Source organism: Rattus norvegicus, chromosome 6 (assembly GCF_021556685.1).
Source record: "Rattus norvegicus strain SHRSP/BbbUtx chromosome 6, alternate assembly SHRSP_T2T, whole genome shotgun sequence".
In the NCBI taxonomy this organism is placed as follows: Eukaryota; Metazoa; Chordata; class Mammalia; order Rodentia; family Muridae; genus Rattus; species Rattus norvegicus.
This window is the reverse complement of record NC_141539.1, coordinates 94,803,927-94,830,700: the sequence shown is the minus strand read 5'-3', so window position 1 is coordinate 94,830,700 and position 26,774 is coordinate 94,803,927. Positions and strand designations below refer to the sequence as shown.

Genomic DNA, 26,774 nt, shown 5'->3' with positions numbered 1-26,774 from the left:
CTCCCGAACGCCTGCACTCCGGCTCCTCAGCGGCGGGAGCGGGCCGGGGTAGCCGCGCTGAGGAGCCAGGGTGGTCGCCACACCCGGCCCGTTAGCCGCCGGTCGAGAGTCGCCGCACGCAGCCGCGTCCGCGCCCGGCGGGGGAGGGGCGGCCCGCGCGTCGACTTTCCCAGCATTCCCAGCGGCGCGGGGAAAGTTTACCGGACGTAGGCGGTGGCCGCAGCCGTAGCGGCTCCCGGCGGCGGACCATGGCCCTAGTGGGCGGCCGCGGCCCTGTCCCAAGGCGGCCTCGGGCGGCGGCGCTGAGCCGGCTGACTTCCCGGGAGGAGCTGCCCTGCGAGTGAGCGGCGGCGGGCGCGCTTAGCGCCGCCAACATGCGGCGGAGCCTGCGGGCGGGCGCGGGCGGCGGAGACCCGAGGCGAAGGCGGCGCCGGCCCGGGAGGCGGCGGCGGGCGGCGGGCTCGCGGCCCTAGCGAGGCTGCTGGGGCAGCGGCGGGCGACGTCCGCGAGGATGCTGTCCCGCAAGAAAACCAAAAACGAGGTGTCTAAGCCGGCCGAGGTTCAGGGCAAGTATGTGAAGAAGGAGACGTCGCCCCTGCTGCGGAGTGAGTGTCCAGGGCGGTGAAGGGTGGACCCAGCGCAGCCTCGGGTGGCTGGTGCTGGAAGACAGACTCTCGGGAATGCACTTGGAGAAAAAATGCTTCGACCCGGGCACCTTTCTGCTGGGTACATCGGGGCGTGCCCCGTGTTTGCTACCATCGCGGGTGCCACTCGCCTGTACCCTAAGTAGCACACAGACCAGACTGGATTCCTTAGTCCTGCAGCGGGACACAGACTTGTGAGGCGAAGAGACACTTGTAGCCACTACTACTAAAGTATTCGAATTAGGCTTTGCTCCTAAACTTCCAAAAAAAAAAAAAAAAAAAGTACTCAGAATAATTTCAGCCATAGCAGGACAGGCAAGTTCCTAACTTTATCTCTCTTTGCAGCGTACGTTCCGTCCCCTCCTATAACTTTTCTTCTCCATTTAAAATATTTGTTTTTAACTCGAATGTCTTGATTTTCCTTTTTAAAATTCTTGGGTAGCCAAAATAGTTATGAGAAGGAGCTAATCCTTTGGTTCTCATTCTAGGAGCTGGGCCCCTTGTGTAAGTTTCCTTCTTGGAAGCTGGAAGTAACCGTGTGACTTAAATTAAGCCTTACCTCATATTGTAATTGGGAAAGCTATTCACAGTATTTGCCCAAGATCACGCAGAAAGGGGTGGAGAGCACATTTTTCCATTGTGACCATGTGTCAAACCTTACAGGTTCTCCTAGTAGTTGTAGCGCTGGACAACAAAGTTGGTGGGGTGGATGTGTCAGTAACTTGAAACCATTTTTACTAGCTTGTTTTTCTGTTCTTAGGTGATAGCTTGCTTTTTTTCGCTGCAAATAAAGTTCATTAAACATCGTTTGAAGTCATGCAACGTGTTGTCTTTTAGTGAATGGCTTGGTACAGAGTTTGTCATCGACTGTTAATCCAATACTAAATTATTGTAGTGTTAGCTTCTGACACACTTAGTAAATCGACTGTTAATCCAATACTAAGTTATTGTAGTGTTAGCTTCTGACACACTTAGTAATCTATTTAATGGATTCAGAAAATGTGCTCTATATCCAGAGTTCATGTTTAAAGGCAGTTGCTTTTTCTCTAAGAACGTCTAAGCTGTTGGCACATTCTGATTTCAGCAGCCCATTATCTTGTTTGGAGTTATCTGCTCTTAAAGGAACCATAACTTTTCCCAGGTTTTTTCAGTAGACTCAGCATTTGTGTGCATCTTTGGGATTAGATGACTTTATTTTTCAATTTCTACACTGAAAGGTTTTGCATTCTAGTTTTGATAATTGTGCTTAGAACTGGGCAATTCTGGGTAGAGAGACAAAACTATTAATAAAAAGTCTTTTACAAGAAATCTGACTTTGCTTTTTTTTTTTTTTTGAGGAACACTTATTTTAATGAAACTGTTTGTGTGAGGAAAGAGGCTTGGTGATACTTAAATCAAGTGAAAACACCAAGCTGTGGCCATACGAGATGCTGGTGCTGGCATTGGTTTGTTAGATTATTTTCCTCTCAGTGGCATAGTATCATATTATATATGGCAATACGCAGCAGCCATTCATTTGTAGCTGAGTTTACACCTGCACATTAATGCAGATTATAAATGTATTTGCTTGGGGAAATAATCTTAATTTAAAGTTCTAGTATTGTCTTAAAATTTAAAATTTGTTTTCTTACACCCTTTTGTTTGCTATTTTTATCTCAGGGTAGTAGACATAAATAAATAACTTTAGAAGAGTGCACTGACTTAATGAAGTGTGCCTTTGTTTTATTGTAGATCTCATGCCTTCATTCATTCGGCACGGTCCAACAATTCCAAGACGGACTGACCTCTGTCTTCCAGAGTCAAGCGCTAGTGCTTTCTCAGCTTCTGGAGATGGCGTAGTTTCAAGAAACCAGAGTTTCCTGAGAACTCCAGTTCAAAGGACGCCTCATGAAGTAATGAGAAGAGAAAGCAACAGACTGTCCGCACCGTCTTCTTACCTTGTCAGGAGCCTAGCGGATGTCCCTCGGGAATACGGCTCATCACAGTCATTTTTAACAGAAGTTAATTTTGCTGTTGAAAATGGAGACTCTGGTTCCCGATATTTTTATTCAGATAACTTTTTTGATGGTCAGAGAAGGAGGCCACTTGGAGATCGTGCACAAGAAGACTACAGATATTATGAATACAACCATGATCTCTTCCAAAGAATGCCACAGAATCAGGGGAGGCACACTTCAGGTAACAATATAAGAAACAGCACATTGGTTTATACTTATATTTCAATTTAAAAGGTGATCTTTGGATTTTCTTGGAAAGCAAAAAAACAAGCAACAAAAAAATTATTCTTGCTTTCTCCTGCTTGATAGTAGTTTTTGACTAATCATGAATGACAGAATTCTTGTGTCTGTTTACTATGTCATTGTATTAAACTTGGTGCTTATCTTAAGACTGTCTTGACTGAAAAATGTGAAAAATTTAATGACTAGTTCGATTGAATTCGTATTTGGTAAAATGAGAAGGGAAAGTCTGTAGGCAAATTGGTCTTAAACGTAGAAAGGGAAAGCAGGAGAACTGACTGCTAGGAATACAGAGTGGGCAGTTGCATACTTAGCAATCTAGCACCGTCTCTCTAGCCCTGGCTTTTTGTAGGCAATTCCTGGTTTCCAGATTGGTCTAAAAGGTTTACCAAATGACCAGTTATATGTGAAACATAACAGGCAGGAAATACTGGCACTTCCTTTACCCGATGAACTGGAAGTACTCTTCCAAGGAAGGGATTAAGGAATGTTGCAGCTCCACTTGACTTTTAAAGTGACCATTACTGTAGATGAACTGGTGGACGCTCTAAAGAAAACTTTTATCTCTTTTAGTAAATTCAAGGCTTTAAATTTGGCAGAGGAAAAATAAATGTGTAAGGCCCATTTGCTTTTTAGTGGCCACAGCTTCTAATAAACTTACTTAACAGTTTGGTACATAAGTGTATTAGTCATAGGAAGTTTGCTTTTATTTAATATTCGTTATATGTTTAGCATTGTTTTGATCTTCTTGAGTTACCTTTTTAGTGAGACAAAACCAGCATACACATAATAGTCTTGGAACAACTAATGTATACTTTGTGGTGCTAACTTTAGAGTCGGAAGAAAGATCAGTGTAACTGGAATACTTAAAAGAATGCATGCTACAGGGGCAGATAAAATTTGAAGTAGGTTTTGAGCTTGGGCTGGACATTAACAAAGTAAAAGAAAGACATTTTAGGTAGAAAATCGGGAATACCCACTGCAAACAGAAGGGGTGGTTTACATTTAAGAGACTGGATTCCTACCTATTTTAAGAAATATGATAATAAGGTGAAATGGAGATTTGTGGTCCAACAGAAAGTTTAGACTTGACCTAAAGAAGCCATTGCATAGCTCAAGATGAATGCCTGGAGAGATGGCTCTGTGCTGAAGAGCATGGCTGTCCTTTTAGAGGACTGGTTCATTTCCTAGCACTCAAGTGCTAGAACTCAACCTATAACTCCTGTTCAAGAGGATTTGATGCCGCCTTCTGGCTTCTGTAACCACTAGGCACGCAAGTGGTGCCGTGTATGTGCACTGCCCTCGTACTAAAAGAGCATCAGATCCTCTGGAAGCGGAGCGGAGATTTAAGCACTTGTAAGCTGCCATGTGGAAACAGAACCCAAGTCCTCTGAAAGACCAGCAAATGCTCTTAACCTCTGAGCCATTTCTCCAGCCCCCAGTGGTTAACAATTTAAAGCAAGTTAATGAAGATCTACTTCAGAATTTAGGAGTGACAAGAGGAAAGTGGAATACGTCCAGATTCAGAGAGCTAGGTCCCTAATAGGGTTGGAGAAGGGAGAAGGTAAAGTCAGACGTGATGAGCACAGCATCTTAGGACAGAGGGCATGCTGAGTAAAGTAAATGACTGAGTAAGTTAACTCAGTGTTTTCACATCTGCAGACTGATGACACAGTTCATTAGCTGAAGGAGATCAGAAGCAATGGCTGTGTTTATTGTTAATATAGATAAGTGATCCTCAACCTTCTTAATGCTGTGTGACTTTTCAATGCAACTCCTCATGTTGTGGTGACCCCCAATCATAACATTATTTTCATTGCTGTAACTTTGCTACTGTTAAGAATGATAATGTAAATGGTCTTAGGCTAACTCTGTGACAGGGTTATTCAACCCCGGAAGAAGTCATAACCCGTGGGTTAAGAGCTGCAGATGTAGCTGATTTATTTAGCTCTTTGCACTCACTTCACATTTCACTGACAGCTCAAATAGGTTGAATATCCCAGCTCCAGAAATCTGACCTGTGAAACACTCCAAAATCCAAATTTTTTGAGCATGAACATGACACCATGTCAAGGCACCGAACCCAGGGCCCTGCGCTTGCCAGGCAGCGCTCTACCACTGAGCTACATCCCAGCCCTAAGGCAGTTTTTTAATACTTGTTTTGTGTGTGCATGTGTGTGTGTTTTAAGATACAGTCTCACTGGATTTTGCAGGCTAGCCTGTAATTCACTATGTAGCCCAAACTAGTTTCAAATTTGCAATGATCGTCCTGCCTCTGTCTTCCTAGTGCTAGGATTACAGGAGTAAGTCCTCATAGTTCATTGTCAAAATGGCAGCTGCACTGAAAATATGAAGTTATCTTCAGGCTGTTTTTTAACAGAGAGATGTAAACATTCATGCATTTGATGTTCAGAGTTGGTGCATTTGCCCGGTATACTATATACACATCAGTTTCAAAGTCTAAACCACTGTGGTCACAAGCATCTGGAGAGGGGATACTCAACCTGTAATTCTTTTTGTCCTTAACTTCCCATATTTTAAATATAAAGAAATGAAGTACAAGGTTGAAATCTTGTTTTAAAATTCTGATTTGTAAAATATAATTGAAGAGCTATTATGTTTCTACTAGTCTCTTCTATATAGAGCAATAGGACATAGGTTTTACAATAAAGGCAGACAATGTCTCAATCACAATTAGAAAGAAAGTACAAGGTCTGGGGCCATATCTCAGTCAGTGGATATGAGCAAGCACTGGGACCGGGATTCAGATCCCTAGACCCTTGCCAGGAGTGGTGACGTGCTCCTGTAACCTGGCGCTGTGTGGAGGCAGAGATAGATGGGTCAGTCTCTGAAGCTCGGTGGCCAGACAGCCTAGCAGGATTGATGAGCTTTCGATTCATTGAGAGACATTGTCTCAAAAAGTGCTTGGAGAGCAAATGAGGAAAGGAGCCTGAACAAACCATAAGCCTCTTTGGACCTCCACAAGCATATATGTTAACATGAATGTGTTAGTATATATGCACATGTGAATAGCCACACTATTCTATACATACTACATATACTACATACACAAAGAAAGTACAAGTTAATTTTCAAATGGAGAATTATCTTAAATGTAAGATTTGAGCTGAGTGTTGGTGGCACACACCTTTATAAGGCAGAGGCAGGCAGATCTCTGAGTTTGAAGCCAGCCTGGCCTATAGAGCAAATTCTAGGACAGCCTAGAACTACATAGAAAAACCATGTCTCAAAAAACAAAGCAAATTTAAGATTTGATTTTCAGCTTATAACCAATATCTGCTTCCATTCTGAGTCTTTTGTTTAAAGAAAAAGTATTTGCTTTTTAATTTTTAAAAATTACATCTTTCTTAGTTTGGATTACTGTTGGTGTGATGAAATACTATGACCAAAGCAATTTGGGGAGGCAAGGGTTTATTTGGCTTACACTTCCATATCAACATTGAAGGAAAAGAGGACAGAAATGCAAATGGGACAGGAACCTGGAGGCCGGATCTGAAAAAGAAGTCTTGGAGGGGTGCTGCTTTCTGACTTGCTCCCTATGTCTTGCTCGCCTGCTTTCTTATAGAATCCAGGATAAATTGCCAGGGATGGTACCACCCACAAGGCTGGGCCCTCCCACATTGATCACTAATTGAGAAAATGCCCTACAGGCTTACCTACAGTCCAGACTTAATAGAGACAGTTTCTTAACAGGCTTCCTCCTCTCTGATGACTCTGGCTTGTGTCAAGTTGATATAAAAGTAGCCTCTCTCTCTCTCTCTCTCTCTCTCTCTCTCTCTCTCTCTATATATATATATATATATATATATATATATATATGTGTGTGTGTGTGTATATGTATATGTATATGTATATGTATATGTATATATACATGTATACACACACACACATGTTTATATGTGTGTGGAATTGTATGCCTGTGAAGGAGTGGATGGTGGGAAGGGGTGGTTGTGTTCATGGGCATGGGCTTGTATGGAGGTTAAAGGACAGCTTGCAGGAGTTGGTTAAAGGACAGCTTGCAGGAGTTGGTTAAAGGACAGCTTGCAGGAGTTGGTTAAAGGACAGCTTGCAGGAGTTGGTTAAAGGACAGCTTGCAGGAGTTGGTTGGCTCCTTCCACCTTATGGTTCCAACTTTGGACATTAGAAACTTTCTAGGTGACTTGTATATTTTATTTTTTAATAGTTCTTTGAGGCTACAGAATGTTAAGCTCATCCTATGATTCCTGACCCAGGCTTAGGACTAGTTGTTTCTTCAAGGTGAACTTGTATACTTTAGGGTTACTATGTTGCTGTGGGGTGACTTCTGTTGTTTGAACTGCTCTCTTTCTAGTGGACACTCAGATCCCCTCAAGACCTGGTTTTCTTTGGTCTTTATTGTTCTTTGTGCTTTCTATTGTGACTGGATGGTTGGATGTTCCAGACCCCTGTGCCTGTCGTGTGTCAGACTTGGAATCAACCATTGATTCAAGGCATCCTCTAGGAGCTCTGGTTCCTTTTCTGGGATTGGGAGTCATAGTTCTTGGGTTGCAACTTGGACTTTTGCTGCTGGATGGATTTTTGCTTCCAGATTTTTCAGTGGAGGAATCCAGGAAAGACATTTTAGGATTTGTTTTGGAAACAGTTACATCGATTCATATTATTGGTGATTTAAATGAAGATTCCAGATTTTACTTTTTGCTTTAAAAATTTTATTGTAGAACATGTAAAACATAAAATTCACCATCTTTAAGCATGTTGAGTGTCCCGCTGTGTGGTATTAAGAGTCTGTGTAGTTGATGGTGTTACCATGCTCGCAGCATTCATACTGTACATAGTGTTTATATTGACAGCTAAGATGCTGTTCATTTGTCTGCTGTGCTGACTTGCATCTTTACTCCCAGAACTCTGGAGGCAGAGGCAGGCAGATTTCTGTGAGTTCAAGATAAGCCTGGTCTGCATAGTTCATTTCTGTCATTATCCTGTTCCTTACATACATACTTTCAACAATTTTTGTTATATTCTTATATTTCAGCATTTTACAAAAATAGGTATAAATATATGTGTGTACATATATTTTTCCTCATCTCTGTTGGTTTTCTTTTGTATGTTACTCTAAACTCAGCAACATAACAGACATTGGAGCTTATGTGGATAGGGTGTCAGAAGCAATTCAGCTGGCTGTTTCTGACTTAGGCCTCTCTTGTGTTTCAGTTATGACACAGGGCGGTCAGATTCACTTCCTTAGATGCACATAGTTTAGAGAGCACTCCCAAGGCTGCTAGCAAGAGACTTTAATTTTAGCCTGAGGCCTCAGTTCCTTGTTAGCTGCACTATTTATGACGCTAGAACAGCTGGCTTTCCCCAGAGTAATTCAAAAGCATGTGATCAGGACAGAAGCGGCATGGCCTTTCGTGTCTTACCATCAGAGATCACATACTCTCCTTTCTGTCATAAATTACTGCTCACAGACAGGTGAAAACCAGCAAGTCTTGGGTGGTGGAGCCAAGGACTATTTTAAGTGTAATTATGTAAAGGAGCACATTACCTGCACTTTTTTGCTCCTTGTTTTGGGTGGGTTGGAGTGGTATGGGAAGGGGTGAGACAGGGTCTCCCTCTAGCCCAGGCTGGCCTAAACTAGGATAATTTCAAATTTGTGGCATTCTTTCTACCACAGTTTCCCAAGTGCTGGGATTACAGGCAGGAGTCGCCCTGCCTGGCTTTCTCTCTTACTCTTAATCACACAGGGTAGTAAGCAGAGAACATCTCTGTAGCTCCATGTCCAGAACTCCGCTCTGGTGACCTGCTCTGCTCTGCTTCCAGTAGCATAATCACCTATGGTAGCAATGTTGGCTTATTGCCAGCTTTTCTGTAAGACTGTGCTGTAGTAACTAGCTTTTTGCATTTACCATTTGTATGTTGTATATTAAGTGAATACAGCTTTTAAACCACCTGCCAATAACCTATATTTATTTATAAACTTACATTTCGTCCTTTAGAATTTCATATTTGAATAGAAGCATTTACCTTAATTTTAATGTTTCTTCTGGATTACTTTTTGTCATTGCCATTTACATAGATACTGAAATGACTGACAGAAACGCTGCTCTTCTAATATAAGCAGGGGAGTCTCACATTCCAGTCAGTATACTATGATTGTCAGTATAATTTCAAATGAGTTGAAAAATGCGTTTATTGCTATTTCTTTTTTATTGAATATTTTATTTATTTACATTTCAAATGTTATCCCCTTTCCTGGTTTCTCCTCTAGGAACTCCCCATCCCATCTCCCCACCCCCTGCCTCTATGAGGGTGCTCCCCCATCCACCAACCCACTCCCTCCCACTTTCCCACCCTGGCCTTCTACACTGGGGCATGGAGCCTTCACAGGACCAAGGGCCTCTCCTCCCTTTGATGCCTGACAAGGCCATCCTCTGCTACATGTGCAGATGGAGCCATGGGTCTGTCCATGTGTCCTCTTTGGTTGGTGGTTTAGTCCCTGGGAGCTCTGGTTGGTTGGTATTGTTGTTTTTATGGGGTAGTAAACCCCTTAAGCTCTTTCAGTCCTTTCTCTAACTCCTCCATTGCGGATCCCGTTCTCAGTTCAATGATTGGTTGTGAGCATCCACTTTGTATTTGTCAGGCTCCAGCAGAGCCTCTCAGGAGACACCTATATCAGGCTCCTGTCAGCAAGCACTTCTTGGCATCAGCAATAGTGACTGGGATTGGTGACTTCATGTGAGGTGGACCCCCAGGTGGGGCAGTGTCTAAATGGCCATTTCCTACAGTCTCTGCTCCACACGTCTATATTTCCTTCTGTGGGTATTTTGTTCCCTTCTAAGAAGGACTGAAGCATCCACACTTTTGTCGTTCCTCTTCTTTAGCTTCATGTGGTCTGTGAATTGTATCTTGGACATTCTGAGCTTTTGGGCTAATATCCACTTATCAGTGAGTGCATGTCATTTGTGTTCTTTTGTGATTGAGTTACCTCACTCAGGATATTTTCTAGTTCCATCCATTTGCCTAAGAATTTCATGAAGTCATTGTTTTTAATAGCTGAGTAGGACTCCTTTGTGTTAATGTACCACATTTTCTGTATCCATCCCTCTGCTATTTCTTAAAGTTAAACATTTTGCTTAGCCAAATATATAAAATATATAGTATATATTTAGTTGGAAACTTGACTTTTTGATTTTTAGAACCACTATAAGTGGTATTATTTATTAACTTCTATTTCTACGTGTGGTCAACGTGTGGCTATTAGATGGATATCTTTGCATGTTGACTATATAACCTGCCTTGATAATCTTACTTAAATCTAGGGTGCAGCTAGAGTCTTTCTTTAAAAAAAAATTATAAACTGGGAATCATTTTACCAGTTTCCTTTTGATTTGGTTAGGTTTTAGATGAAATGCCAAATCTTAAATCTTGATTGAGATTTTTTTTCTTTCTTCATTTTTCCTTTAGCAATATAAGTATGTTTAAGCATTTGTGTGCCTTGGGGATAGAAGATTTAAACAAACAAGGCAAAACTCATTTTTGTTTCAAAATTCAGGTCTTCTTCCTTTCTAATTTAATAGTAATGGTGAATTTCGTGGAAATTTTGTACTGACATAATAATAGATTTTAACAGATATTTGAACATTTGCTTCATTTCCTTTTCTTCTCAGGTATTGGGAGAGTCACTGCTACATCTTTAGGAAATTTAACTAACCATGGATCTGAAGATTTACCCCTTCCTCCTGGCTGGTCTGTGGACTGGACAATGAGAGGGAGAAAATACTACATAGATCATAACACAAACACAACTCATTGGAGTCATCCTCTTGAACGAGAAGGACTTCCTCCTGGGTGGGAGCGAGTGGAATCATCAGAATTTGGAACCTATTATGTGGATCACACAAATAAAAGGGCTCAGTACAGGCACCCCTGTGCTCCCAGGTAAACGAGTGGCTCTGTTTTCAACTGTTATGAGACCATCCTGTGTTAGATTTTGATCTCACATTTTTTGAAGGGATAAGCATCTTGAAACTTGAGATTTTAAAGTTATTTCTCAAAATTTATATTTATCCTAAATATATTTTAGTAATTAACAATTTTAATAAGTTTTAAAAAGTATCTTCTCTTTGAGCAACTTGAGACAAATGTATCTGTGTGATCAGATTCCAATTAGAAGAGATGTCAAAATGTTTTTGTGGCTAGCCAGAATTTGAAGTTAATACATCTCATGTCTCTTCATCTTAAATTCCTAAACTTTGAAATTTTGACATTATCTTGATATTTTTTTCAACTTCAGACATGATTTTTTGTTGTTTCTTACTGAAGTAAAAGTTGGAATGCAACAAAACATTCTAGCTTTTTAATAAATAAGCCAATAATTCTTTGGGCTGTTTTTTTTTTTTTTTTTTTTTTTTTTTTTTTTTTTGAATGATACTTAAGCCTTGTGCTAGTCAGTTGTCATATGTGGCTATTGAGCACTTGAAACTTGATTGACCAATTGAGTAAGATTGCTGTAAGTGTAAAATAATCACTGTACTTCAGAGTAAATATAAAATTATATTAGCTTAATAGTGAAAGAGCATTTACATTATAATATTTAAGGTGCAAGAACTGTGGATAAGGAGGTAAAATGACATGAGTACATTTGTAGATACTGCCTGGATCATCTGGTCTAATACAGTTTGTTGGTTATGGTAGGTAGTGAAAACTTTTTTAGAATCATTAAAATCATGAGAATATATTAAGGTTGACATTATTGGTGTATTGCTTTAAACATTTTACATTTTTATATTTAGTGATTCAACCTTGAAACTTTTCCAATAACATTGAGTTGCACTTAGCATTTATTGAATAGCTTCATGAGGAGCTAAGACCATGGCTATGGCTTCCTGTCTTATAATAGCAGTCTTTACAAACAGATTTGGAAGGTAACTTTATCTCAACCTTGTATTACTGTAGAGTTTTGATGGTTCACAGAGCATTTTTCCAAATGATTGTTTCTCTCAGCAGCTCTGAATAGACGTTAGGCAGGAGAGACTCAGCCCTCTCTAGTTCACATAGTAATATCAGTAGCTGTTTGATTATATGATATGGTCTTTACACAGAACTTACATTTGCTTATTAATTTTTGGGAATTTGTTCACTTGTTACAGATAAGGAGGTTTTAGAGAAGTAAAAGCAATTCTACCCACATTTCATACAAGTCGTAGGTGGTTAAACTGAATTTAAAACATAGGCTGGACATGGTCGTACATACTTTTATTAATCTTAGTACTTGGGAGATTAAGACAGGTAGAGGAACTCTGACTTCAAGGCCAGCCTGGTCTATATAGAGTCCTAGGTAGACCTTGTCTCAAAACTACAACAAAACAAACACAAAAACACAGGCATATTTTGATTCCACAGCATATGGTATCAATTACTATTTCCTTTTGAACCCATTTATTAAAAACTTGAAAATTCAGTGCATTTTTTATGTTATTTTTAAATTGCTGGAGTTGGAGAGACCCATCGCTCAGTCGTCAAGAACATTTGCTGCTTTTTCAGAGGCCCTGAGTTTAGAGGTTTTCCTAGTTTGGCATAAGAGCCCTCCTGCACCACAAAACCCAGCACCCTCCATCAGTGTCTTACAGTGGCCTGACACTCCAGCTTGTGTGGCCTGGTGGGCGTACACACACACACGCACACACACACACACACACACAGATACACACACACACAGATACACACACATACACACACACACAGATACACACACATACACACACACAGATACACACACACACATACACACACACAGATACACACACATACACACACAGATACACACACATACACACACATACACACACACAGATACACACACATACACACACACAGATACACACACACACACAGATACACACACAGATACACACACACAGATACACATACATACACACAGATACACACACACAGATACACATACATACACACACAGATACACACACATACACACACAGATACACACACAGATACACACACATACACACACACAGATACACACACATACACACACATACACACACACAGATACACACACACAGATACACATACATACACACACAGATACACACACATACACACACACAGATACACACACACAGATACACACACATACACACACACACATACACACACATACACACACACAGATACACACACACAGATACACACACAGATACACACACACAGATACACATACATACACACACAGATACACACACATACACACTCAGATACACACACAGATACACACACAGATACACACACATACACACACACAGATACACACACACAGATACACACACACAGATACACATACATACACACACAGATACACACACATACACACAGATACACACACAGATACACACACATACACACACACAGATACACACACATACACACACATACACACACACACAGATACACACACACAGATACACATACATACACACACAGATACACACAGATACACACACACAGATACACACACACAGATACACACACATACACACACACACATACACACACATACACACACACAGATACACACACACACAGATACACACACAGATACACACACACAGATACACATACATACACACACAGATACACACACATACACACACAGATACACACACATACACACACAGATACACACACAGATACACACACATACACACACACAGATACACACACACACAGATACACACACACAGAGATACACACACACACGAGACAGAGATAGAGATGTACACATAAACAATCTTAAAATAAACTGAACTGTTAACCATGGTATAATCTAGACCTTATTTTAATGGCGGTTAAGAAAGCAGCGACCTATTTTATTGATATTCATAAGTCTCTTATGTTTAAAGGCAGGCTCAGTTTAGTTTTGTCTCTATGTCTGAAATAGCTCAGTTTGGTTTCCCAGAATCCACTGGAGCCTGCAGGTGTTCAGCACTTTGCATAGCTCTGTCTACAGACATCTCAGTGTAAGTGTTCCTCCCTGCCCAGCCTACACAGGCTGTTAGAGCTAACTGAAACCTGATCCTTTTTAATTCTCTCCAATTTAAAATAGGCTCTAGTCAACTCCCAGTTGTTTTGCTAACCTGGCATAGTGCGGAGCCCTGCTGCACTACATACCCATCTCGCCTTCCAGTCAGCTGGAAAAGCTATAGCCCTTTCCAGTATATATGTTAGCAAATTACAAGTTATTTGCAGAAATCTGTGCTTATAATTTAAGCCTTGTATAAAAGTTACAACTAAGACCCAACTTTTTATCATCATTGAAGCTGTCTTTAAAAAGAATATATACAACCCAGAAAAACATGTCTTAAAATACAGAAGAGATTAACTTGGTTTTTGTTGTTGTTGTTGTAACTTATTTTTTTAAATAGATTTTTAAGTTTTATTGAAATTTTACATGAACAAGAAATTGGAAATACAGTCACATCACAGAACAAACTGTTGAGGCTTTGATATTTAAGCCAAACAGATTTTTTAGGGAAGATTTTAGGAAGGTTGTGAAAGTTATAACGCCCTAAAAACATAGTAGACCTGCTTGTAGGAATGTGAAACATACAGTCATAGCTTATTTTCTATACAAAAAAAATCTGTACCTCCAGAACAAAGGAACCCTGTAAACCCAGCAATGTCCAAGAGTATTTATGAAAAGAGGAAAAATGGAAAGCCTGAGGAGAGATACAAATTGACTTCTTCAGTGACTTGATTTCTGAGTACAAATGGCAACAAACTACTTAAAGATGAAACAGTTACACCAATTTCTTTGAGGAACATAGATCTAGAGCCAATCATATCTTGCTTGTATCATTTTCAAGCTCTTGTCTATTTCCACTGTTGCTTCTAAATACCCTGATAAAATTCTTGGATGTCCTTAATGTAACCGTAGTTACAGAATAGTCAGCACCTTGTTGAGGCACCTGATGGCCTGTGGGTTAGGAGCCCCTTTCTGTTGGTTGTTGGCCTCATGACACTTGGAATCAGGCAGGCTCTACCCATCGGCTTTTTTCTTGCCTCCTACATCACTCTCTCACTTGCCCTGAGTTCCAAAGGAGCATGGCCTTTCTGCTACACTGCAGGACCCCTCTGCTACTCCTTGAGCCTTGGTGTCCCAAACATGCTCCGTCTGAATAGCCAGCTCTGCCTCCTAGAGGCAATGCTCTCTGCCTCCTCTCCCTCTCACTGCATAGCCATCAGCATAGCCTCCATGATAGTTGCGATAATCACAGCCACAGCAGTCATTATAGTAGCCTCGTAGCTAGAGTAGTCTAGAGGGTAGCCATATCCACCTCCCTCCACATGGCCTCTCCTTTGGGGAGGAGGAGGAGGAGACAGTAATAATCTTGACGTGTAGCGCTCTGGAGGCTCTGGCAGCTTGTACTCTTCTTGTCTGGTGGCTTATATTAGACAATTTCAATTTCTTCCCCATGTGTTTATTTTCCATCCATAACCTTAACAGCAGCTCTTCTGTCTCCAAAATGAACAAATGCATAATCCTTCAACTTCTTCACTCTCTCCAGTCTTCTAAACTCAAAAAATGACTTTTCCAATATTTCACTTTTCCAATCTGTCACTGTAGTAGCCAAGTTTCTCAAAAATAAAACTTTTACCATAGCCATGACTTCTGGATTTGGTTCTTCCACAGGGTCAGCCCATCCAACTATGTCTTACTCAGGGTTTCAGTTGCTGTGATGAGACACCATGACCATGACAACTCTTATAAATAAATAAAACATTGAACTGGGGCTGGATTATAGACTTTTAGTTTTTGTCGTGGCAAGAAGCTTGGTGTTGTGCAGGCAGACATGGTGCTGGAGAGTTAGCCACTGAGTTCTATGTCTGGATTAGCAGGCAGCGGGAGAAGAGACGTTTGTCTGGCTTGAGCATCTGAAACTTTAAAGCCCACCTCCAGCAACATACTTTCTCTAACAAGCCCACACCTCTTAATAGTGCCAAATCTAAGAGCCACTGGGGGCCATTCCTATTCAGATGACCACCACTGTAACTACATTCCCCACACTTTGACTTTTCCACTCATCACCCACCATCTAGCATGTGCTGCTGACTTGTGATCTTCATTTTCAAGGAAGCAGAACAAGTGCCCCCCTCCCCCTTGTTATCTGGTTGATGGTAGAGGATATAACGTCCACAAACCCTCAGGTAAGCCTGAGCACTGAATTCTTCCAGAATGCCTCTTTTGGTCTTACTCCTTGTCATGGATCGAACAAAAAGTCTGTTGTTCTCACAGAAATACGCATGCTCAGGTGTTTGCCAGGACTAACTTCATAGTTCTTACACAGCTTATTTAACTGCTCCATGGGCAGCGTCCTTTCCACAGAAGATGATAAATGCATGTTCTTTGTTCTGACCAGACTGGCTCCACCATGAGACATAGATCCCCGATAGGACCAGCCTTCTCACAAAGGGACACCAACTCATCCTCATAAAAGTCCCTTAGGATTTTACCTCAGAAGACCTCTGTTTCAATTTTAGGTTGCACAGCTGAATACACACTGTCTGGTGGAAGACCACCATACTTCCTCCATCCCATGGTTATATCCAGAATATAACCTGTCCTCTCCAGCAAGGCTTTGCTTGGTCTTTGTGTCATCAGGCCCCTTTGTGGACTCCCGCACCTTTTGCTGCTCTCTTTGTTTGTAGATCTTCATCACTCCACTTTGTTTGTGTAAAGCGGTGGGGGAAGACTTTTGCTTTGTGCTTATGCCACAGAAGATCTTTTCCCCCTGAATACGAGATAGTTTATGAGCTATCTCATGTTTCCTTGAACTGGTGTAGTACAGACAGCTCCTTTATTAAATTCCAAGAGCATCAGTTGCTCTTTTATCAAGACCAACATACACTGCCAACCCAGTCTAAAACATTTTGTCAAGTCTTTCTGCTGTCCTCTGTGGTAGTTTGCTTCTATTGGTGTCTTGTACTGTCTTGTGTGAGTAACACTGAAAGTATCCATTGGTTCTTCCTCTTCCTTTAATGTACCAGGTGATTAGCGGCTGTTGGTGCTGTTGGAAACCTAAGTGTTATGGCCAGTAGTAATTATTTTTTCCTTCATATCTTAGCTCGAAGCATGCAGGATAGGGATGGGGTCACTTCCCCACTCACTTCAGTCTCTCAGCTCTAATTCCCGCAAAAGTTTGCTCTTGATTCTGGTAACTCTGGGATTAGCACTCGGCCCTTGCCTATCCTACCCACTCAGTTGTAGCCTAGTTATCCACACATCCCATTTACATGGGTCAGCTGACTGCCAGCTGAGGGAGAAGTGCTATGTAGGGTCAGGGGGACACAGCAACAAAGGTAGAGCTGGGATGTGGAGTACAGGGCGACCTTTGGACCAAAGGACTGCACACCATAGGGGAAGAGGGATCAGCAAGGGAGAGGGGGCGCCAAAGTGGGACTTAGGCCCAGGGCTTGAGGCAGGCCACAGTGGGGGCGCCCCAGTCCATCCTCCCTACTCCACCTCTACTTGGGTGTTTATTACTTGCAGCATATCAGCTTCCAAAAGAAGATGGGGTATACTTCCACACAGTTTAGTTTAAAACAAAAAAATCTAGACTTTAATCATGGAACGTTCTGTTAAAGTGGAAGATGGTCAGTTTGTCCAGACAACACATAGAAGATTCTTACAAGTTGCATGGTCATTGTAATTTCTGGCCTGGATAGAGGGCTTCTGTTTTAATAAATGTCAACTCTTTGTTCCCAGTGTGCCTCGGTATGATCAGCCTCCACCCATCACGTATCAGCCACAGCAAACTGAAAGAAATCAGTCTCTCCTGGTCCCTGCAAACCCCTACCATACTGCAGAAATTCCTGACTGGCTTCAGGTTTATGCCCGAGCCCCTGTGAAGTAAGTGAGCACACAGCATGGGTATCTTTGGGGTCTCTAACAAGCTCCACTTAAGTACCGTGCATAGCCAGTGTGGATTAATGGTGGAGATACACCTTTAATCCCAGCATTGGTGGGGTGGAGGGCATGGGGACAGAACACGGATGGGGATGATGACATACAACAGAGGCAGATGGCTCTCTGAGCTAGAGGCCAGCCTGGTCTACAGAACGAGTTCAAGTTTCAGGACAGCCAGGGCTACACAGAGAAACCCCCCCACCCCCAAAAAAAAAGTGTTGTGGTTTTCTTACAATATTGGGTTTCTATGTAACATTTAAGAAAGGATATCAGGTTATAAAGTTTGTTTAGAAGTAAAAAATTCTTCCAAGATGTTTGTATCCTAATTAATTTATGTACAAACCTCTGGTAATAGATACATGAGAATACCAAATATGACAAGTTTAATTTTTGTTTTCTTTATATTTTTATATGGCATTAACATGTAACATGGTATAGTACTTATAACCAAGAGTACCCAGTTAAGAGCTTAGTACTCTGGTGCAGAACAGTGGGACGGACACTCTGAGATGAAGTTCTTCATTAGGAATTACTAGTGAATTTCAGAGAAGTGATGAGTGAGTAAATGAAGCTTCCTGAGTGACAGCTGTGCTGGGAGACACTTGGGATGTACTGTAACCCCTTCGTGACTGCAGCTCTTGCTCATGAGGAGTGAGCTCTGGTGTGGGGAAGAGAGGGATCCAGGTCTCTGCAAGGACGTCAGTCAAGTAACAGAATACACGGGAGTCAAGTAAAGTGCTTGCCTCAGCTCTGCCTGGGACACACATCCAAGACATGGAAGTGTGTGTGGCCCCGGGCAGCTTGGACAGCCTGCAGGAACTGCTCAGTATGCTTGGCTTGTTTTTTTGTTTTTTTGTTTTTGTTTGTTTGTTTGTTTTGTTTTTTTGGGGAGCCATATATGTTTTTTATATAGATTTTGGAATAAAATGGCAAATGAGTTACCAAAGTATCCATTAGATAGGACATAAGTGATTATTAAAATAAGTTCACTAGACATTGTAACGTAGAGCTGCCTTTTATTTCTACCCTGCAGTGGCTTGAGAAATGACCTCAACATCACATAGGTACATAATATACCTCTAGTGACGGGTACTCACCCTAAAACACTGTCATTCTAAAGCTCCTTGGTCATATACCTCTGCCTTCCTGAACTCTTAGTCACTAATAGTTTTACAGGAGATAATTGGGGTTTTTTTTTTTTTAGCTCTCAGAGTTTTTCATCTGTAAACAAGAAAACTGAATTAGACTGTCTCTTGATCTCTTCCCTTTCGAAGTGTGAGTTACTTCCTCGGTTCTGTAGTTCTACCTCATTCTGAGCCATTTAAGCACTGAAGGAGGACTAGAGTCCTTCTAAGACACATAAAAATAACCAACATGATGTCACATTGTTGAGTTTTCTTCAGTTTATTTTATTCTCTCATTTTGAGTTTATTCTTCCTTTGGTTCTTAAATTTATTTTTATTTTTAATAATGTGTGTTTGTGCACACATATGTGTAGTGTAGCTTGAATCCAAAAGAGAGCATTTGTGTTTCCTGTAGCTGGAGTCACAGGGAACTGAACTCCAGTCCTTTGCAAGAGTAGTACACGCTCTTAACTTCTGAGCCATCTCTCCAAACCTGTTGTCTTGGTTTTTAATTCTTGCTACTCATCCTCATCCTCAGGCCTACAAATCATGACCCACCTGTCTCTGTTGAAGCTGAACAGTGTTCCTCTCAGGCACCTGTCAGCCCGCTGGCACCGATGCCATAGCGACTTGCCTGCTGTTCTGAATTACCACTTGTGTGCACAGTATGCTCTGAGTGTTCTCAACGTTAACTCTACTTGAATTTATAAAGAGCCAGGATGTGCTTTTTGGAAATTACAGAACCACTATAATCTAGAACCAGTGTTAACTGTTACCCAGGACTAATATTTACAACTGATTTTTAAAATAAACAGATACTCTTTAACCTGAAGTAATATTTAACAGTTTCTTTCCCTTCCTTAAAAAAACAGCACATTTGTGGCTGGAGAGGCAGTTCAACTGTTAAGACCATTGGCTGCTCTTGTAGAGGACCCAAGTTCAGTTCTCAGAGTCCACATGGCAGCTCATCACTGTCTGAAATTTCAGTTTTAGGGAATCCACTGCCCTCTTCTGTCTTGCATGGGTATCAAGCATGCATATGGTGCACAGACATATCATGTGGGCACAACCACCCAATGGACATAAAAATAAATCTTAAAAAAACTCAATTGAAGAATAATGTACTGAGGGCTGGAGAGAGAGCGCTGCTGCTGCTTTTGCAGGGACCCTGGTCCAGTTCCTAGGAGCCATATGGTGGCTTAAAACTCTGACTCCAGTTCCAGGGGATCTGATGTCTTCTCTGGCTTTCTCTGGTACCAGGCGTGCACATAGTGCACTTAAATGCATGCAGGCCAAGAATTCATACGTATAAGAAATGGAAATGAATTTTTGAAAGAGAGGGAAGGGGGAAGATAGTGTACTTAGAGCCATGTGTATTAGCATGTTCCTAAATTCCCAGCTGCTGAGAAGTGTGAGACAAGAGGACATCCTGCACCCAGATCAGCTTAGGTCCCCAGCTCAAGAAAAAAAAAGTATATCTAAATATCGTTTTACTAACTCAAATATTTTTAAATAGAATTTTGTTTTATGTATAATAAAAAGATCTATAAAAATAGACCAATGTATTGCTGTAAATGTACGTTTATGTCTTATTAACTTGTTTTACAACAGATACGACCACATTCTGAAGTGGGAGCTCTTCCAGCTGGCTGACCTGGACACGTACCAGGGAATGCTGAAGCTGCTCTTCATGAAGGAGCTGGAGCAGATTGTCAAGTTGTATGAGGCCTACAGACAGGCTCTTGTCACCGAGCTGGAAAACCGCAAGCAGAGGCAGCAGTGGTATGCCCAGCACCATGGCAAGAAGTTTTTAAGTTAACTTTCCACAAGCCAGGTTTTGTAAGAGCTTTAAAATATTTTCAGATAAATGACTGCAAACAAGTTCTTTGGTTAATAAAGGCAACTTACTATTTGGAATTACAAAATTCTAGTTTTACATATATTATCAACTTTTTCTTTTATTGAACCAAGAAAGTTTTATCACTTAAAAAGCCAATATGGCATATACTACCAAATGCTGTTAGGAAACTGCTTTGGAGACTGTGGATGGAAAGGAGTACAGGAAGAGACCGTCATAAATGGCATTAAACAGGAGTGGACACACCCTTCTTGTTCCGAAAAGGAAGCGGACGAGAGCACACTGTGAACAGCGGCTCCTTGTGGTGTCAGGTGTTTTCTGGAATGAGATGGTGTGACCATTGCCATGGGTATAGTTCAGAATAAAAACAGGGCATGGAGCCTTTATGGGGACAAACGTGTATATGGTGTGTGTGGTCATCTACTCCCACCTCCTCCCTATGTGAGGGACACCTTTGAAGGAGGGAGATAAAGCCTTTCAGGAATAGAGTCAGGAATACGGGAATATAATAAATACGGGCCTCAGTTGGTGCGAAACTGTTGCTAATACTGCTTCCTTCCTTCCTTTGAGCCAGAGCACATGAGTACAGTCAGCAAGGCTCTGGTGAGACACAGCACGGGCTTCCTGACCACAGGGAATACTGTCTTCCATCAGGCTGGGCTACGTGCCAAAAGTGACAGTCAGGGATCCAATGAGGAATCTTGGTCACTTAAGTAAATTTCATATTGCCTTTTTTATCTTTGAGAAGTATTTGTCATAAAGGTTTAGAAACAGGTCATTCCTTCCTATTTTTCTTGCTTTGGGCTTAATAGTTGTTCATAATTAGTGCTGAACACTTTATTACAGATAAACTTATGGAACTTCCAGCTGTAAATCTAGAATTCTTGAGTTTCATCATAGCTCTTCAGTTGTGCTTACAAATGTTGTGAATATGTATATATTTTAGTTCTTTTCCTAAATATAAGCACTCCCTGATAGAAATGACTTTGAATTATTGATAAAATTTTGTGTTTGATTTTATATAACAAGTTATTAAATATATTTTTGTGGAAACTGTGGTCCTGAGCGCATATTTTTAGTGTTTTAGATTTAGTAAAATGTTTGATGCTTTCCTGTTCAGAAGGCCCACAAGCCAATGAAGCCTATAATGGAAAGAGAAGGTGAAACTAAAATTTGACTACTAGGGGTTAAATTTTGACTACTAGATGTTATCAAGGGGAAGGGAATTACTGAGCGTACAGCCAGCTGCTTGTGAAGAAGTGTAAACTTCTGCACAGCTTGGGAGCTTGCACACATTCTTCTGTCTCGGTTACTTTTTGCTCACCTTCCTGAGACAGTTAAAAATGCCTGCTTGGGCTTCCAGGGAGATGAGGCGTTACCATTCCCCATCATTAGTCTCTCCTCCCACTTAGTTCTTCAGTGTCCTCTAAGGGGTTTAGTAAAGTTCCACTAAAGACTTCCGTCATTACAGATATAGCTAGGTGGTGGTGGTGCACACCAGAGACAGCCAGATATCTGTGAATTCACAGAGCAAATTCCAGGAGAGCCAGGGCTACACAGAAAAACCGTGTCTTGAACCATCCCTCCTGCCAAAAGAATAGACTCCCTGGTTTACATGAACTGGAAGGATGCCACAGGTTGCACCACATGTTTCTAATTCCAGGATTGGGAAGGTGGACAGGACGATCATAAGTTCAAAGCCCACTTGAGTAAAATCTTGTCATTAAAACAAAGAACTGGAAAGTACCTCGTACAATTAGCCTGTTTATTTTTTTTTTACTGGATGTTTTATTTATTTACATTTCAAATGTTATCCCCTTTCCCGGTCTCCCCTCCACAACCACCCTATCCTTACCTCCTCCCCCTGCTTCTATGAGGGTGTTCCCCTACCCACTCACCCACTCTCACCTCCGCCCTGGCATTCCCCTACACTTGGGGCATTGAGGCTTCACAGGACCAAGGACCTCTCTTCCCACTGATGCCAGATAAGGTCATCCTCTGCTACATGTGCAGCTGGAGCCATGGGTCCCTCCATGTGTACTCTTTGCTTGGTGGTTTAGTCCTTGGGAGCTCAGGGGGTTGGGGGTGGGGTCCTTGATGGTTGATATTGTTCTTCCTATGGGGTTGCAAACCCCTTCAGCTCCTTCAGTCCTTTCTCTAACTCCTCCATTGGAGTCCCCGTGCTCAGTCTAATGGTTGGCTGTGAGCACCTTCCTCTGTAATTGTCAGGCTCTAGCAGAGCCTCTCAGGAGACAGCTATATCAGGCTCCTGTCAGCAAGTACTTTTTTTGTTTTGCTTAGTTTTTTTTTTTCCGGAGCTGGGGACCGAACCCAGGGCCTTGTGCTTCCTAGGCAAGCGCTCTACCACTGAGCTAAATCCCCAACCCCCTTTTTTTTTTTTTTTTTTTTTTTTGCATCTCATGGGTCACTTTTATTAAAAGCATCATTACTACAGTTGGCAAAAATTTACATTTTATCTTACATGATAGCAGTTTTCAGAGAAAAAAATAAAAGGACATCACAACAAAGAAAAACATTTACAAAGTCCTACCTGTAAACTTCAAGGCTAGTTTAGAGATGAGGTAATGCTGTTTTAGTTTTGTGGCTAAAGTAACAAAGTCCTTTAATTTAAAAAAAAAAAAAAAAAAAAAGTACCTGCTTTTCACTTTTCTCCGTCTTTACTCTTCTCTTTGCTTATCTTCATAAGACCACAGCCAATGGAACTGCAGTTGTCTGGCGAGAACCCTCCCAGAAGGTTAATTTTCCAAAGGGACCTTTCCCATTCAACAGCTGCCTTACTCTAGCTGCACCTCGGCATGGAGGTGCTCACACTAACGTGCAGGTTGGCAGTGTGTGTGGATGTGTGTATGCAAAATGTGGGACCCCCATAAGGTCAGGGAGAGGAACAAGCAAGGCATGGTATGTATGGTAAATTTCATCTTGACCTTCACAGCAAAAAAATCAAATATACAGCCTCACACGTCCTCTGAGCAGCACTTCCCTCCCCTGCTGCTGCTCGGTTACAGTCCGCTCGGCTACAGACCGCTCTTTATTATAACAGCAGTGATGCCCAGAGGAAAAAGCAGGGCTTATTTTATGTTTCCTTAAAAAGACATCACCTCTCAGATCTCCTCCTTTTTAGGGAGACTAACTAACGCACTGCACAATACTTAATGACCAGGATGCCTTCGGACACACCTGCATAACATGACAGCTTATAAAACTAGGTATGAACACTAGCTGTGAGTGTCAACAGTAGGACCCGTCAACAGCTTTCAACACTGAGTGGAACTGCAGCAAGCACTTGGCATCAGCAATTGTCTAGGTTTGTTGTCTGTATGTGGGAGGGATCCCCAGGTGGGGCAGTCTCTGGATGGCCTTTCCTTCAGTCTCTGCTCCACACTTTATCCCCGTATTTCCTTTAGATGGAAGCAATTTTGGGTTAAAAATTTGGAGATGAATGGGTGACCCCATCCTTTAACCAGGGGCCTTGCCTAACCTCTGGATATGGTGTCTACAGGTTCTCTCTCCCCCTTATTAGGCATTTCAGCTAATGTCATCCCCTTTGGGTCCTGGGAGCCACTTGCTTTCCTGGCATGTGGGACTTGCTGGTGGCTACCCTCAGTTCCCCATCCCCCACTGCTATACCTCTGTTCAATGTCCTGATCCTCTGTATATCATCCCTATCTCCACCCACACCTGATCCTGCCCCTCCCCCCCCACCGCTCCTCTCTTCCTCTCAAGTGCCCCTACCCTCTGCCTCTTGTATTTTGTTCCCCCTTCTAAAGACTGGGGCAGACACACTTTGGTCTTCCATCATATGATCTTGAGCTTCATATGGTCTATGAATTTTTCTTGGTTATTCCGAGCTTTGGGGCTAATATCCACTTATCAGTGAGTGCATACCTTATGTGTTTTTCTGTGATTGGGTTACCTCACTTAGGATGATATTTTCTAGTTCTATCCATTTGCCTATGAATTTCATAAAGTTATTGTTTTTTGATAGCTGAGTAATATTCCATTGTATAGATGTACCACATTTTCTGTATCCATTCAACATCCTTAGTCGTCAGGAAAATGCAAATCAAAACAATCCTGAGATTCCACCTCACATCAGTCAGAATGGCTAAGATCAAAAACTCAGGTGACAGCAAATGCTGGCAAGGATGTGGAGAAAGAGGAACACTCCTCCATTGTTGGTGGGATTGCAAACTGGTACAACCATTCTGGAAATCAGTCTGGAGGTTCCTCAGGAAATTGGACATTGAACTGCCTGAGGACCCAGCTATACCTCTCTTGGGCATATACCCAAAAGATGCCCCAACATACAACAAAGACACATGCTCCACTATGTTCATAGCAGCCTTATTTATAATAGCCAGAAGCTGGAAAGAACCCAGATGCCCTTCAACAGAGGAATGGATTGTTTCTTGTTTCTTAAGATGGATACTTAAGTTTGAAGTGGTATCAGAAATAGTGTATGGTCACAGCACCTAGAGCACCGAGACACCCAGTCCTGTCTTGAGATGGTATCAGAAAGAAAATGCATCTTCAACTAAGGCGGGATAGGCCTTTCATGCCACACCAGTACCTCCCAAGTAGTTCTAGAGCAATGAACCTTTGTTTTAATGTTAGGAAACAGTAAAGTTTAATAGTTCACATATTAAAAGAATAAACCTATGAGGAATACATTTGTGGTATACCAAATGAAAAAATATACAGTGCGGTGAAACTCAAACATATACAAAACAATTTTGTGCATTTTTGATCAAGAGATTTACATTCTATATTAATTCATAAAGATATAAAAGAAACAATGTATAGTTTTTGGTAAAGCAACTTTTAAGCTCTTAAATATGTCTCAAGATAAGAGCCTGTGGTATGTATAAGATTATATAGATTAAAATCAAGCCTGCCGAGTTATGCTGTGCTTCAACAAATAACTAGGTAAAATAACTTAAATTTCCTATAGAAATTAAAGGAGCATATCCAAACCCAGAGTAATATCACACAATATTTAATTATAACCCAGTAGTAGAACTTAGAAAAGTCAAGCAGAACAAATCTACTGCCCTCAAATTTACAAATACCTAAAATGATAATAGCATGTTTAAAGACAGAAATCAAGAACCTGCGTGTTAACAACCAACCATGCATACATACATCTGCTCATTAAACACTGGAGTAAAGCAGTAAAGTGTTCGAGTCCTTGGGTGTTGGGGTCTCACTCTGTCTGAAGGAAGCACTTTGCATGTTTGCATGGAGACAAAAGCTTTGACAGCTGACAAATGGTCATGCACCTGCACTTTTTAAATTAAATTTTCTTCTTTTCCGGTTGCTCAGTAGGTTCTGACTTGGGTGCAGGAAAGGCTTGCTGATACAGGTGTCTGTGGGTTGCTGCTGCACTGTACAGCTTGTATAAAGCCTAGAATATAAGGATCAGGGATATAAGATGTTAAGCACACAGGTATGACAACGTTTTCCTTTTTTAGCGTACATTACTATATAAAATTCAGCATGATGAAGTCATTCTTTTTTTTTTTTTTTGGTTCTTTTTTTCGGAGCTGGGGACCGAACCCAGGGCCTTGCGCTTCCTAGGTAAGCGCTCTACCACTGAGCTAAATCCCCAGCCCCGAAGTCATTCTTTTTAAACACAGTTTTTATGTATATGGATGTGGTGTGCATGCGTGTGTATATGAGCGTGTGTATATGGGTGTGTGTGTGGGTGTGTGGGTGTGTAGGCCAGAAGTTGGTGGGTATCTTCCTCTATTGTCTTTCACATCATAAGTGAGGCAGAGTCTCTCACCAGTTTGGCCAGTCTAGCTACCAAGATTGCCCCAAGAACCCCATCTCTATCTTCTAAATAAAGGGATTATCAGTGGGCCACCACATCCACCTGGCATTTGAGTGGGTGTTGGAGATCTGAAC

At 41.5% G+C, this 26,774-nt stretch overlaps 2 protein-coding genes and 1 pseudogene across 7 annotated transcripts in view; 1 reads left to right on the top strand and 2 right to left on the bottom strand.

Annotated features, from left to right (window-relative positions):
• Nucleotides 1-225: 225 nt before the first annotated feature.
• Nucleotides 226-21,899, top strand: Sav1 (salvador family WW domain containing protein 1). Of its 3 annotated transcripts, XM_087552688.1 has the most exons (6): nucleotides 226-605; nucleotides 2,376-2,822; nucleotides 10,549-10,819; nucleotides 17,664-17,807; nucleotides 19,069-19,139; nucleotides 20,600-21,899. In XM_087552688.1, the coding sequence occupies exons 1-6, from the start codon at nucleotides 512-514 to the stop codon at nucleotides 20,614-20,616; spliced, it is 1,044 nt and encodes a 347-aa protein (XP_087408814.1). In that variant the 5' UTR covers nucleotides 226-511; the 3' UTR covers nucleotides 20,617-21,899.
• Nucleotides 15,904-16,614, bottom strand: LOC148005289 (heterogeneous nuclear ribonucleoprotein R pseudogene; annotated as a pseudogene).
• Nucleotides 21,900-25,465: 3,566 nt separating the features above from the next.
• Atl1 (atlastin GTPase 1) overlaps nucleotides 25,466-26,774 on the bottom strand; it is a 98,405-nt gene continuing 97,096 nt past the window's right edge. For 3 of the 4 annotated variants that reach the window (XM_087553850.1, XM_087553851.1, XM_087553852.1), the window contains exon 13: nucleotides 25,466-26,271. In XM_087553850.1, the coding sequence (XP_087409976.1) occupies nucleotides 26,161-26,271 (111 nt within the window). In that variant the 3' untranslated portion in view covers nucleotides 25,466-26,160. The remainder of the gene's footprint in view (nucleotides 26,272-26,774) is intronic. The other variant, NM_001009831.2, reaches the window with a different exon arrangement.